We start from the raw sequence: 16030 nt of genomic DNA, 5'->3' as shown, positions 1-16030 counted from the left end.
ATATTAACACATGTTAATACATTATTTTAACATCTGAAACATACGTTTTAGAATTTTAACATACGTTATATTAACTCTTTACTAGCCAAAAAATTGAAGTTGAAATGGCTTACACATTTTTTAAAATTTAATTATACTTAAAAATTTAAGGGTGCAATTTTTTACAGTGTAACCACACAGAGCAGAACTACGGAGCCCCTAAGGGGAGATGGAGCAAAAATTAAATAAAGTTTAGTTTCGGTTGCGCACGTGAAACTATCATGTGGGAAACTACAAATTCTGCACGTGAAGGTTTCATGTGAGCACATGGAACTAAACTTTAGATTTTTTTACTCCAATGTCACCCTAGGGGATCAGTATTGAACAAATCAAAACAATTCACATTTCAAATTAAATAGCTTATGTACTAAATATAAGATATTGCACTTTAAAGCTTTAATAGTCCTACTTAAAACAGAAAACCATGTAAATCTACCCGTGACGCAACAAGGACATAATGGGAAAATGTTTACATTCATATAACATGAAAAATCATTTTAAAATAACCTCTTTGGTTGATTCTGTGTCTTTCGCATAGATCTTTTACTGAGATAACACACGTAAACGCATTACATTTATGTAGACCAGATAGACTCCATTCTGCCCCACCTCCATCTGCAATGACTCAACGTTTGTGGACAAGCAGATGTTTGAGTGGGTTAGTTATTTCAATATCTAACCTTGTTTTCAGCTCCTCTTTCTATGATGCACTAGTCAGCCTTTTGGTCTGAACCATTATTCAGAAGGTCGGCAACAAAGTTGCTTCTGTTTGCAGTGCCCATGAAACAACTAAACAATGTCTGATCTTCACCTTTTGAAGCAGAAATCCCAAATAAATGTTTGAAAAGAAGAACAAGAAGTTTATCCTGTGGCCAAATGCCACCCTTAGTTTAAATAAACACCTTGTACAAAGACCAGCGTTCTCAGTTACGCGTGAAGAGATTTATCAGTCCGGCCTCATGCAATTGCTTCCACAACCTCATCTCCATACGCATGTCATGATTGGCGTAAAAACGCACAGGCTTTATCGTTCTGTCATAGTAGTGGTCCGAGAATGAAGTCCAGTTTGGAGTCATATACCCGTATGCATCAACCTGGCAATAACAGAAAATAATTACAAACTTGAAAGATAACACGGTAACACTTTAGTATAGGGACCAATTCTCACTTTTAACTAGTTTCTTATTAGTTTATATTTTGGCGGTTTATTATTGATAATGCCTTGTTCAGCATGACCATATTGTTCATTCCTTATCCCAATCCAATACCTAAACATAACAGCTACAACTACCTTATTAGCTATAAATAAGCAGTATGTTGGGAGTTAACTGAGGCAAAAGCTATAGTTAATAATCAATAAGTGTTACCCATACTGAAGTGTTACAGATAACACTATTGTAAACCGAGTTTATGGTCATTGTGGCATGTTAATTGAGAGTTACATGACTCCAACAAAGCCAGTCAGGTGAGTCTTTAGTATGTACTTAATTCCCTGATTAACATATTTCAAAAAATGGTTACAGTAACTAGGGATGCACCGATAGGATTTTTTTTGGCCGATACCGATTTAAACAGACGACTTCAGGCCGATACCGATATTAAACACTTGTATACAATACTATACAGTTGGTCTATTAGCTAGTTTATTTCTGCATCAAATTATTTTTACTCAACATGGATTTGATCTAATTAACATTCAACTGACCAACATAATAAGAGAGGCACAAATTAAGCTAAAACAAATATAATAAGACAGCATGACAACCTTTAAAAGTGGTTTTTGCTATTCAGCATTTATTTTATTAACAACATTAACTCATTTTTTTTTTACATATAATGGATTTCTTTATGTAGTTAATTAATAATACAATTGGTATCGGCTTTTCTCGTGCTATTGCCGATATGCCGATGGTTTCAAATTCATCAAAAATCGGCCGATAAATATCGGCGGCCGATACATATCGGCGGCCGATACATCGGTGCATCACGAACAGTAACTCATCACTTTGTGTTTGCGTATAGCTTAGGGGTTAAACAGTTAACAGGGGTTAAAGAAAAACAATAGGTTGGTGGGTGTTGGTGTGCATTTGTGCCATGTGTCACATTCTTAAGAAGCATTTCAACGAACCTGATCACACGTATGAAGAGCAGCCAGGAGCATCACCGCTCCTGTTGTTGGTCTGTAATAATTTCTTGCCCTTGTTTTCAAAAGGCTTGAATACAAGAACCTGAAGAAAAGAAAAGAATTAAACTAGCTGCTTTATTGCATACAAAAAAGTGAATAGACAGAATGTAGCTTTTAAAATGCGTCTCCGTCTTAATGACCAGAATAATATACATTTATCTTTTAGTGTACATTATCCAGACCATGCACTGACCATTACAACTCAATACATACTGATACAACATGCTCACCTGTTTCTAAGATAACGGACAAAATCCGGTTGGTACATTTTGAAGTTATTCAACGTCACATTTTCACCAAAGTATTTAGGTGGTCTGAAAAAGATTAAATCGTTAATACACTTAATGATTACCTTTACATAAGAGAACCGTTTAAGGGATTATATGCAAAACCCTTTAATTATTATCTTACAGTAGTTAAGGGGAATTTACCCCTTAAGTGTCATACTTAAGGGAAAAACTTAAGGTGCTTTATGCCAGTGGTTCTCAAACTTTTCAGCATGCACCCCCCCCCTTATGTAATATTTACGTTTTGCTGCTCTCAGGGCCTTCTTCAATGACTGTATGTGTGGCGGCCGCTCTGATAAGAATGTAGTCTCGGTCGTGATCTGGCAGAAAAATGTATCTGGTCTCCTGTACAGAGGAAAATAAGAGTTGGTGAGAGCAAATAATTAATAATGAATATAAAAAATATATTTCTGTTGGAGAACTCCAGAATTAATGTCAAACTAAAAGGTGGTCTAGCTGGACACCACTCTTTACATTGGATACTGGTGGTCCCTTGAAGCCCAATCCACCATAACCACGTAAGGAGTTTCGCATGGTGTTTGTTGAGAATGTATAAAAAGATGTTCGAGATCCTACATCCTCCTCAAACCCCTTTAAAATCGCACCATTCACCCTGAAGATGGAAGAGAGAAGCATTAGGGCTTTACATTAATGGACAAGATTTTAACAAACTAAGAGATCTGTCTCATTTTTAAGCAGTTAAAGAAGAAAACAAATGATGATACAATTATTGGCTATATAACCCTATAATTACTTCAATTGTTAAACGCCAAAATAATTTAAGTTTTTCAACATAATTTCCTCACTTTAAGTAAAAATGTTAAGTTCAGTTGAATAGATATTTTAGGTTTTACCAATTGAAGTAATTTTTTTGTAAAAGTTCACTTTTTACAGTGTATGACTTATGAGTTATATTATCATTTTTAAATGATTTAATTAAAAAAATTGACCTTTTCATGTAAGGGGGTGTGTGCAAATGTATTGTACAATAAAAGTTTTGTTATTTTCACCTTTCTTGGAAAAAAAGATTATAGTCTCCCTTACCTGAACACATAATCATGCTCATCAATCTCTTTGCCTTTTTTTGATCCATTCAGTATTCCTCCGTTTCCCACCACGGCACAGCGGATGCACTGTGATCTGCTTTTCCTTTGCTCCCAGTCGTCAAACATTAACCGATTCGCAGATGTGTTTAAAATCCTCAGTGAGCTATTTAACACTGTGAAGACACAAAATAAACTTAAACCCTAATAATTATATTTTAAAATTACAGTGCTCAAATATAACACAAATAATGATAATACTTTCATTTATTATTTTTATTATTAGTAGTAGCTGATTTTCAAAAAAAGTTTTTTGTTCTGTAAAGGGTTTCTAGTACGAGGTCTACAAAAAGCTTTTGTATTAAAGTTGTATTATGTAAATTAGCAATATAAAAACAATAAAAACAAACTCTTGGTTAAGAAATCTGACTTTAATTGTTAAATTACTACAACACAAACCATCGACAGAAACATTTGCCCAACCATGAGCTCCACTATAACGTTTCAATCGCTGGTACTCTTCTGGAGTAAAATGCTTTGCCCACTGCAGGACTGGAATTGTTTGTAGAAACGTCTCAGAGAAGTTGGTCTGAAGTACACGCTTTCTGATATTGTTTGGACAGTCCTGAAAAAAATAACAATAAAGAAGCCCATTAAAATTTTTCCCCTTTATTGAATTTGAGCAGCACATTGTAGTGAACAGCGTACAACAAACATTCCAGACCCCTCCCCAATTGCTACATTTGGAGTGGATTTTGGTGGGTTGACATAAACAAGTGTCCAGTCAATCAGATAAGGCTGCTCGGACTCTTTTATGGCTGACCTTCTTGCCAAAGCAGAAAAGAAGAGGGCTTTTGATTGGCTCACACTATTTCTGCTTATCATCCTTTCATTTGACGACCCCCCTCACCATCTCATGAAGGCAGGATGGTCTTAAACGTTCCTTAAGGAAAAACATATTTCAAAGTATTGGCTTACCAAAGAACCTTTTCAGATTTAGCTTTCACCTTTTCTATTTCAATCAGAAGTGTAGTTTCTGTGAAACTCTTGTCTTTTATCTGATAGTCCAGTCTCAAATTCATGCTATTGTTTGAGCTAATGTCATGTTGTGTTATAATCAAATATGATTTACTTGGAAGTTCTCCAATTGCATTTATCGTACTGGCACTTTCTTGGCTGGAAGAGTCTCTATGCATTTTGAAATCTAAATGAAAAGTTTTAAATGCAAGCTTGTGCATTTCACTATAAACCCTTTATAACACTACAGTAGACACTAACTGACACTTACTGTTTGTGAAGGAACATCATCCACAGCATACTGGTCACCAAAAAATTCTTCCAAAGTGGGTTTTACTGGGATGACTATTTCTGTCCCATTTTCTGGCACTGTTCTGGAAGTGTTTGTGTTTAGATTTGTAATCTGAGGTTGTGTGTATTTTGTTGTTGATGGATCTGGAAGATCTGATTGATTGACTGAATTCCGCTCTAGATCTTCAGTAATGTTCGATTTATTGTGAGAAGATAGTTTGTTCATCAAATTCTGCCTTAGTTTTTTAATAATCATCTGTTCAATTTCAGAAGACAGTTGATATTCAGTAATGAACTCTTCATTTTCAGAAGACTGTTGATAGTTCAAACGGTTGTGGATGTTGTTTTTATTGTAATACAACCTGTAAACAGGAAAGACAGAACAGACAGCAAACTGTATGATTTATTAAACATTAAAAAATCATGTCATTTGCTTTTTAAAAATATACTTTATTCCACCTCAATATGCAAAACATGTAAACAAACCTTTTGCGTTTTGTTGTTCTATCAAAACATTCCTCTATTATTTTAAGCATGCTAACCTAACATGGTAACATTGGTTTGAAGTCGTGGCTACAATGGCAGAATTTTTGTAGGGTTAGGATTTTTTTGTTCTTCTAGTAAAATTACCCTCTTCCCCTTTAAAAAAATGAACTCAAAAAGATGTGAATTAAAAACATGACAAGCATTGAATTTTGCGTTTGTATTGCCTTTGTTTGTAGGTACAAAATAACTTTTATCAACCAGTCTGGTATATACTGTACTTAACGTAAGCAAACACGATCATGAAGAAACCAGAAAGCTAATGTTTACTAGTATGGCAATTTTTGACTTCAAGAATTACATTTTCACTAGTAAAAATGGTAATACTTGATATCAGAAAATGGATATCTACTAGTAACAATTGCTATTTTTGAAATCAATAATTGAATTTCCACTACTAAAAACTCAAATTCTTGATATCAACAATTGTATTTTCACAAGTTAAATGTCACCATAGGCTACCATTCAAATAAAAATTTTGATATCAAGAATTATATTTCTGATCTGAAATTAGTAGGGCTGGACCAGAATATTCGAATATTCGTTCCATGGGTTGACATTCGATTTTCATTTTTGAGATTCGAAAATAAATATATATATATATATATTTTTTTTTTTTTTTCAGCGTTAATGCAAAGTTTTTGCCAAGAAGGAAGTGCGCTTCACACTCCCGCTCTATAGGTGGCGCAGAGAGACCAACATCCAACAGCCACCAAATGCCACCAGTGGAAGATCGCCTCAAACGGAAAACGCGCTTCCTGCTTTGGCATTCACGCTAATAATGTTGTAAATAACGTTCAGTTTCTTGCAAAAACTGATTGCTTTGCTTCACAAGACGTCAATATGTCAAACGGAGTTATGGGGAATCACTTTTGTATTGGATATATATGCTTTAGCTCTTAAAGTGCGCGGATCGGTTGACTTGCATGACGGAGCACTGGGGTTTCTGCAAAATATCTTCGTTATTGTTCTGCTGATGAAAAAAACATATTGGATGGTGTAAGTGTTATAAATAAGCTTGATTTTGAAAGTATGCTACCGTTTTATTACAGTTTGTTGAACTTTGTTCATTTATTTTCGTTGTTTTATTTAAATGCTGTACCCTTTACGATTTCAGTAATTACTGTGCTGTTAGTTTCTGATACGGGAATGTTTGTTTGTTAGAAAAATGTTAGGCTACCTTATTAAAAGTATTGCTCTTGTGTTTTGTTTCACTGATCCTGTTCTTGCAGGACGCGTGACAGGCACGCCGTTTCCGGCTTGCGCTGTTCTGTAGTATTTTTAAAGTTTATTAATTCTAAATGGGGCTGGGTAAAAATATCGATTCATCAATGCATTGCAATTATTTCTTTCTCAATTCAATATCGATTTATCAAATCCTACGAATCGATTCAGCCCACCGACCAGTGGCGGCGCTGTGGGCAACACTCTAGTGAGAGCGTTCAGCGTTGTACAAGACGTGCTTTATCAAAACAGAAAGATCAAAGATGGCAAACAGCAGCACTTCTTTCAAGCCTGCACCATCAATGTGATCAAACATTAGTAATACTACACACATTATTTAAAAATATACTCGGGTACTTAATTGCTTGTGCATCGACTTATTATCGAATCGTTACCGAAGCAAGTAGTTCAATATCGAATCAAATCGAATTGAACCGAAGCCTCAAGAATCGAAATCGAATCGAATTGTGTAACACAGTCTCACCCCATGTCGTCAATATTTGACGACACTTGACCATTCGTCAATATGTGACGCGGAGGGTATACCTTTCGCGTCATTTTTTGATGAACTGGGGACTTCAATACTAATACGTCCGTTGCATTCTCTTCTCCTATTTTCTTACCATTTTCGCGTCGGTTTAGGGTTAGATTACGCAAAATTAAACAGTGTACGCGAAATTAAACAGTGTACGCGAAATTAAACAGTTGTCACCTGGCGTTGGGGTTAGAGTTAGGTTTGGGTAGGGATGTCATTATGTAAATCTAACCCTAAACCGACGCGAAAATGGTAAGAAAATAGGAGAAGAGAATGCAACGGACGTAATACTATTGAAGTCCCCAGTTCGTCAAAAAATGACGCAAAAGGTATACCCTCCGCGTCACATATTGACGAATGGTCAAGTGTCGCCAAATATTGACGCCATGGGGTGAGACTGGGTTGAATTGTGAAATTCCTAACAATATCCAGGCCTAATTCTAAACGTGTCACATGTCCATATTGCACGAAAAAAAAGGCACTACACTCCCTTGGGTCCGCAGCAAACACATCCGCCACATAATAAAACTGTAGACAGCCAGACACACACGCATATACACACACACACAGAGATTCCTGCCTTTATTAAAGAGAAAAATATGTTCAGCCCCTCCTTCCGAAGCTTCAGACTGGACCGGAAGTCGTCTTCTTAATGGGGTTGGCAAACCAAGTTAAAGGTGCATTCCCGCCACCTACTGAAAAGGAGTGTGAAGTGCATAACAGAAAGGAAGTTTAAAGCTAGATCTCTTTCAAAAAATATAAAAATGAAATTCATATATAAAAAGTTTTTCATAAAAGGGAGTTTTACATCCTATAAAATAATCCTGTTTCCTTTAGAAATATAAATAACTCATGATAAATTCTTGATTGTCTCCTAGGAGAACCTGAAGTGTCAGCTCATTGATTTTAATATTTCTTAAAGCGTGTCTTTCATTCTATAAGCACATGTTCAACAGTTTCAGCTAACCCACATTTATCACAGTTTCCATTCTCATGTTTACAAATTCTGTGTAAGCATTGATTTAATGAAGAAAGTCCAATACGCATTCTTGTGACTAAAACATCTTCTTTCCTGTTTCTGAATCTTCTTCTCTCTGAACCAACTCTTTCTTGAATGCAGTAAAAATGTCTATGTTTTGTTCCTTCATTCCATTCCTTCTGCTAATTTTCCTGTTTTTGATTCTGTATTATCACTTGAATTTCTGGTTTATGTAATGCCACTTAAATGTCAATTTGTGAATGCCGGTTTAGCCAGTTTGTCAGGCTCTTAGTTTCCTTTCACACCCATATGTGATAGAACCCATACAAGTTTTACCAGAAGTCCATACTGTCTTATCATGTTTTGCCTTGCTACTGATTTTTTACTTTACAAGCTATTTAGAGCTGCTAGAGAATCTGTACATTTCAACTAGTAAAAATTGAATTCTTGATATCAATATTTCCAATATTTTTTACTAGTAACAATTACATTCATGATATCAGTAATTAATTAGCATTGTCACTAGTGATAATCAAATTATTTATATCAAAAATTAAAATGTTTACTAGTAGGAATTCAATTGTTGATATCAAGAATAGATATTAGTAACAATATAATTATTAATATAAAAAAATAAATGTTTTTACTTGATATCAGAAATTCTAATTCCTGATTAGAAATATAATTCTTGATATCAACAACTGAATTTAAATGGTGGCCTATGGTGACATTTAACTGAAAATACAATTGTTGATATCAAGAATTTGCATTTTTACTAGTCAAAACTGAATTGTTGATAAAGAATTTTAGTTGTTACTAGTGGAAAATCAAAAACTGCAGTTGTTACTAGTAGAAATCTAATTTCTGCTATCAAGAATTAGCATTTTAACTAGAGGAAATTGAATTGTTGATATCAAAAACTCACTGAATAAAAGTATAAACAGCTTTCCATAAATGTTTAACAAAGGTAGATTCTCAAAGCCCAGAACTCATTGCTTGATGGTAAAACAAAGCAGCAGTGTCAGTTTTACTTCACAATACTGTTTTGATTGGACTATTGCGCTTCATTAAACCAAACAGTGTGAATTTATTGTCTGACCTTGACAGATCATTAGGGGGCGGTTTCCCGGACAGGGATTAGACTAGTCCTAGACTAAAACATTTTTTAAGAGCTGTCCAAACTGAAAACAACTTGCACTGACATATCTTAAAATACATCAGGGCCCTTTGTTTTGCCTCAAAATGCACACAGGTAATGTTTTTAGTACGGCATATTTGTTAAAACTAGTTATATTTCCTAATCAAACTAAGGCCTAGTCCTGGATTAAGCTAATCCCTGTCCGGGAAACCACCCCTAAATCTTCTGCATTACACAACAGATGACTTTTGTTTGCATTGAACTTTTTGTTTACACTGAAAACCATAATAAGTTCAAGGACAAGTTCGGTATTTTACACTTAAAGCCCTGTTTTCAGATTGTTTATGATGAAATAGAACGGTTTTGACTGAAATTTCAACATATGTTTCTTGTATCACCTCCCACCTGTACAATGGGTGTATGGTGCACTGAAACAATCCTTCCTAAAATGCATTAAACTTTTGTTTGTGAGTGGTCAGGGGTGTTCACCGATATGCTCACACAAAAATCGCTGCAAAAGATGCTTTCATGGATTTAAGTGAAAAAAATTCTTCGGACTGAATTTTTTTTCTGGCCAACTCATATTTCTTTAACTAAAACTTAATGTAGGCGAGACCAATATTTCATTGGTTTCCATATTTAAGTCTCCTGTGGCATATATAGGTAGCTGTAGTGTGCATGGCATTTAAGATGAAGGCGAAACAGCTAAATAACTCACTATATAAAAAGAAAACATGAATATCACCACCTTTAATGAATCTTTCATTCATTATTTATTAATTGTAAATGTATTTATTATAGCATTTACTAATATTTTTTTTAATCAAAGTTGAAACTGTTAACATTAGTGAATGCACCATGAACAACCATCAATTACTGTAATGACATAAACAAGAATTCATTAATGCTTATATACTCTATATTTCAAATTATTTGTTCATAATGCATTTACTAATGTGAACAAATACAACTTTTTAATCATGCAGAAATCGCACTCACGGGATTTGGATGTCATCTGCCTCTTGGTTCTTGTGGCGCCACATTTAATTTACCCACGAGTGTATCAGCAACTGGCCTGATGAGCATAGCAGTCAAAAACGGGACGCGGGTGATCATGTACGTGAGAAATCATTTACCCCAAAATACAGGACACCTAATCGCAAAGACACGTAAATTACCTGGCGGTTTGGTTTTCTTATCCCACAAACTGAAAGGCTTGCCAATCGTCATCATTTCGCTAAGCAAAGTCAATCTCCATTGGTCTTTTACACCTTTATTGCCAAAACATCGGAGCCTTCCTGCATTATAAGTTTGTCCATGCTAGCTGAAATAAAGTTTTACCTCAGTTTAACGCGGGTGTAGGCAAGTTTGGTCCTACAGAGCCGCAGTCCTGCAGAGTTTAGTTCCAACCCTAATCAAACACACCTGAACAAGCTAATCAATGTCTTTAGGATTTAGACATCAGGTTAGATTATCAGTGCTTAGGCTAAAATATGCAGGACTGCGGCTCTCTAGGACCGAACTTGACTACCCCTGGTTTAACGTGATACGGCCACAAAACCCGGAGGGGATCCGGTCGGTGCGTAGTGATTACACTTAAAGTGTAGAGAGGAACGTGATTTGGCTCCCCCCCAGGCTTTGATCACATCCAACTTAAAAAAGGTGAATACACGTCGTCTTTATGAAAAGTGAATTTAATAATGCAATTGATGGAAATCCGTCTAGCGACGGAAAACTTTAATCCATGTGCTTTCCAACAGGTGTTTTAGCATTCTTAAACTTGTGGACCTATTTTTCCAAATGCCTCACATCCGTATATTCTTCCGTTGAGAGCTTGAATAATAGATACTACAGCCCGGTTGGTGGCGATAATCCACCTTTGCCAATTGCAAGAATACAAACAACGTTTCCGGTTCGGAGTAATATCGTACCTCACAGCACATCTAATAAGTCAATGGAGATGGCAAAAACTAAGATTAAACCTGTTGGAATGCTTATTTTGCAGCGATTTTTGTGTGAGCATATCAGTGAACACCCATGACTGTGAGTTTCACGTCTTTGTAAACAAGTGTTTAAACAACTTTACAAAGAGCGAACAAAATTACAATTATTTCACTACATTCTAAAGCATAGAATCATACTGTGTATTCTTTAATATTGCATTTTAAAATGTATTTAATACCTAATTACATTAAAATGGTGTACTTTTACTTGAGTAAAAGTATGTTAATGTACTTAAATATTAAATGTAAAATAAAACAAAATATTTATGAAATGTAATAGAGTAAAAATTATGATACGCTTTGCAATGTATGTTTTCCAAAAAAAAACACGGATAAAATACAAATATTTGAAAAAACATGTTTAAGGAGAAATTTATAGTGACCCTAGCAACTTGTCAACCCACCTGTGATCTGTGGATGTTGGCATGAACGATCAATTTATTTCTCCTTTCTGTGTTTTTTGGCAATCTGTAAAACGATAGCTCCAAATTCTTGTTAATCTGTTAGTACAGTCTATCGCACAACAGCCTTTTCCCGTTTTAACGTGTTTTCAGCGTGTTTTTGCTGATGTCACACTGTACTAAAATGCTGCCGCTCTATATTTTGCCACTCAGTGGGCGTAACCACAGTCCCTCTCGCCGACGGTGACGTCATGTGCATCCCCATATGTCTATGACCCTCTATATGCTGATGTCACGCAGACGAGCCTCCGGTGTTGTGTTTGGCGACTTCCGCGTGACTTTCGGCGGCACGAGCAAAAGTGACCGTTGGCGACTGTATGGGCGTGTCCAGCGACGCAAGAAAGTTAAGAAACATTTTACTTTATGCAAATGTCGAGTGAATTTCGGGAGCAACTACCAATGAGAACAAAGCAGTGGAGTTCATCATCCTTCTCTCGTCAGTTACTGCCGTGGATGGTTCTCATTTGTTTATGACAAGCAGATTTAGAAACACCTCATTGAAAGAGACGGGTGACACACAGCGATAACATCGCTGGCTGTCTGAATGCGCCGTTTTTCTTTTCTTAACTTTCTCGCATCGCCGGAAGTCACCCAGTTTCCATTGAAATGAATAAGATTGCATTGCTCTGCTACTGTAAATTTGTTAAAAAATGTGTACATTGTTCACTCATTGTAAATTTGTTTAAACACTTGTACATTTATCCATTTATTGTAAATTTGTTGTAAATTTGTTAAAAACTTGTAAATGTGTTTAAAAAATTGTAAATTTGTTTTAATGTGGTAAATAAATAATTTACCATTGTATTTTTTTTTGCACTTTGAGGCCACCATATGTTTGCCTGCTCTTTGGGATTTTACTAATAAATCTTCTGCATATGGATTCGTCTCTCGCTATCAGTGTAATGAAAGCTTTCATCTCATTTTACATAAGCGCCTTAAAGCCCTAAAACCAAGCCAGAGTATTTCTTTACTTGACTGAAATTAAAAAGAACCAAACCCATGGGTGTCACCTCATTATAATTCCACTTAACATTCGTACGCTGTAAAAATGCAACATTAAAACAACTTTTGCAAGTCAATTCAGCCTACCATTTTAGGTTTTGACTTATAAAACAAGTTGAAATTGTTTAACTTAATTTGTTAAGTTAAAGTAAAATAAAAATATATGTTAATCATGATTTTTTACAACAAACAATGGTACAGTTTTGTCAGCCTATGTGGGCTGTCATCGCTAAGCTTTGCTTTTCCTCAAAGTTTCTTTCTCATATTAGGCAGTTTTTTGCCATTTCACCCTTGGATTGCCCACTGGGGCTTAAAAGACATTGTGAAGCTGTTGTGAAAATCAATAAATCAATAGAACAGTTTTTTTTACTAAAGTGAATGATTCGAATCTCTTGAGAGACAATGTAGATTATTTACTTCCTTATTGACAAATTACCAAATAACGCCTATTGCAATTGGAGCAATTTAAGCAAATTAAAATTATTCTCAAACTATTAAGATGGCTATCAGCTTTCCAATGTTTTTCATAAATGTGTTAAAAAGCAAGCATTTATTGCATACTGCATGTTAAAGTATTATGAGTAAAGCTCTACCTGTAGTGTTTTATGTTGAAGCTGGTAGGTTTTTCCCATGGCATTTGAATCTGCAGTTCCATGCACACTACAAATAATGCAAACAATCCGATTCCCACCAAAGCTATGAAACATAACAGCAGTCTCCGGGGAAGCTGGATCATCATTGTAACTCTTTCCTTGATCCCAAATTGCTGTACACCTGCTTACCTTGTAAGGAGGGTTTGGGGGGTTTGATGAACACTTTCTGATGAAATTGTCAAGTGCTTCTCAAGATCAAATCAAAATCAAAATTTTGATTTGAGATTTTTACACTGCACTGAAAAAAAATAAGAACAATTTACTTAGGTTTTCTATTGCATTCAGGTTTTTCAAGTAAATTGAACACTTGCATTAATTAAGTAAAATTTACTTAGAAAAGCTGAGTAAAATTAACAAAAAACAATAAGTAGAATTTACTTAAGTTTATGAAGTAAAGTTATATTACACTGGAAAAATAGGAGATGTTTACTTAAAAATTGCATGTATAATATTGTCACCAAAACATTTTAACTATAATTTTAAAGGGTTACTTCTTTACTGGAATCTTTCTGATTTAAAAATGTAAAATTTCTTCTTTTCTTTATTTGTTACTATATGCCACATCATGTTGAGCAAGTAAGAAGAGACTCAGTATGTCTCAGTACTGGCATAAGCACATACTGCTCATTAACACATCATGGTTTTTATGTGTCACCTGTCTATATACAAGCACCACTCTTTTGAATGATGGGAACCACAAAACGCAAAACAGAAACTCTTCTAAATCTTAAAGGGGACATTCCATGAAAATCAGACTTTTCCATGTTTAAGTGCTATAATTGAGTCCCCAGTGCTTCTACCAACCCAGAAAACATGAAAACCTGTAGCGACCCTGTAACTTTGGCTCTCTCTGCAAGCATGTGAATAAATAGGCCATTCGAATTTCGCTCCCCCCATGACGTTTTAAGGGGCTCTTATTATAATGATACTGCCCCTTCATCTGCGCTATCCAACCATGACGTGGCCTCACGAGTGCGAGAGACAGAGAGAAAGAATGACTGACAGCACGATGCGTTTGTATTCCCTCAAACACAAACAGGAGCCTACAATCTTATAACTTGTAGTTTTAATAATCTTTCTAAAGATTGAATTAACAAGGATTAACCTTACCTTAGTGCAACAGAGAGAGTGAGCGAGTGAGAGAGAGAGAGAGAGCGAGTGAGAGAGAGCGAGCTTCGCGGGTGACCTATCTACTTCGAGAACTATCAGAAACGCCAATGAACTTGGCATGCAGGTATTTGCATAATGCCGGCGCCGCCCCGCCAGGTGCGTATATAAGGCGCAGGTGCATAATAACAAATCATCTTTTATTGCTTCGAAGCCGGCAGACATCTGCTCACGAGAAGCTATTTTGAACTGATCTTCGTAGATCCTGTCTTTGGGGAAGAAAAAGATATCAGCTTGCCAAAGTTGGTTGGGCGAAGACACCTCAGCGGAGGCTCGCAGTGTTTTTCTCCACCCTTTCTCTCTTTGTCTGTCTCTTTAATTTAGGACTTGAGTTCGAGTGAGTGCGTTGCCTCTCCCTGTGTGTTTCACCAGCTTGCACAAAGAGTGATTACCCTAAGAGAGCAGCACGTTTGAGCTTTGTGTCTTTTTAAAGACAGCCACTCATTCGTGTCACGGTCGGGGTCGTCTTTTTAAAGATGGATTTCCGTCCGTGCTCGGTTTCTGGATGCGGTGTGTTCATCGCCCTCCGGGATGGCCACGAGCGTTGTCTTTTGTGTCTGGGGCTCTAGCACGCAGAGGCAGCGTTGCGTGATAGCTCATGCTCCGTCTGCGAGGGCATGCCTATGGCGGATTTGCAGAGACGGGTGTCGTTCCTCCGGCAACGCCCCCGCCTTCCAAGTCTGGTGCTGCTAAGGGCGCAGTTACCAGAAGGATGATCTCCGTATAACAGTGCTGGGTCGGTCTGCTGGTTCGTCCAGTAGCTCCCAGCGCCCTGATCCGTTGCCAGCGGAGGTCCCGATGGAGACGAGCAGCCCGTGTTCTACGGTGTCCTCGCGCTCTGTCGAGCCTCCACCCAATGCGATGTCCACCGTAACATCAGAGGGGGGGTTGTCAGCCTCGGACGTCGATCCGGATCCGCTCCCGCCTTCGGGCCAGTTTGCGGCTTCTGCGTTCGACCCCGGGATGGCAGCCATGCTCGCTCAGGCAGGGGAGGCGGTCGGCTTGGAGTGGACTAAACCTCCCCCACCCGAACCGTCCCGCCTCGATGATTGGTTCTTCGGGGGTGCCAGGGCTTCTCAGTCCTCGCCCCCGGTGCCTTTCTTTCCCGAGGTGCATTAAGAGCTGACGCGTTCGTGGAAAACCCCGTTTTCCGCCCGGAACCGGCCGTTTCAGCCTTCACCTCTCACCTCTCTCGAGGGTGGAGATGCCAAGGGGTACACTGGTATCCCGTCAGTGGAGTGGCCGGTCGCGATGCAGTTGTGTCCGGCCGGTGTTGCTTCCTCCTGGCGGGACCAGCCTACTCTCCCCTCACGGGCTTGTAAGCAGTCTTTGGCGCTGACCGGTGCTGCTTACAAGGCTTGAGGGGAGGCAGCCTCTGCCCTGCATGCCATGGCATTGCTGCAGGTTCACGAGGCTAAGGCTCTGAGGGACCAGCACGCGGGAGGTCACGACTCGGCGGAGTT

General features: G+C 37.4%; 1 protein-coding gene across 1 annotated transcript; it reads right to left on the bottom strand.

Annotated features, from left to right (window-relative positions):
* Positions 1 to 287: 287 nt before the first annotated feature.
* On the bottom strand, positions 288 to 13643 carry LOC129420879 (alpha-N-acetylgalactosaminide alpha-2,6-sialyltransferase 2). Its single transcript, XM_073867117.1, has 9 exons — positions 13341 to 13643; positions 4843 to 5224; positions 4014 to 4179; positions 3556 to 3730; positions 2986 to 3124; positions 2753 to 2856; positions 2455 to 2538; positions 2168 to 2267; positions 288 to 1133 (listed from the first exon to the last, which is right to left on the bottom strand). Exons 1-9 carry the CDS (start codon positions 13484 to 13486, stop codon positions 963 to 965), a joined length of 1467 nt encoding a protein of 488 aa, XP_073723218.1. The 5' UTR covers positions 13487 to 13643; the 3' UTR covers positions 288 to 962.
* Between the last annotated feature and the right edge of the window lie 2387 nt (positions 13644 to 16030).

The sequence above is a fragment of the Misgurnus anguillicaudatus genome, chromosome 4, assembly GCF_027580225.2.
Source record: "Misgurnus anguillicaudatus chromosome 4, ASM2758022v2, whole genome shotgun sequence".
Classification (NCBI taxonomy): domain Eukaryota; kingdom Metazoa; phylum Chordata; class Actinopteri; order Cypriniformes; family Cobitidae; genus Misgurnus; species Misgurnus anguillicaudatus.
The sequence above is the reverse complement of the archived record's forward strand: the minus strand, read 5'-3'. Positions and strand labels throughout refer to the sequence as shown.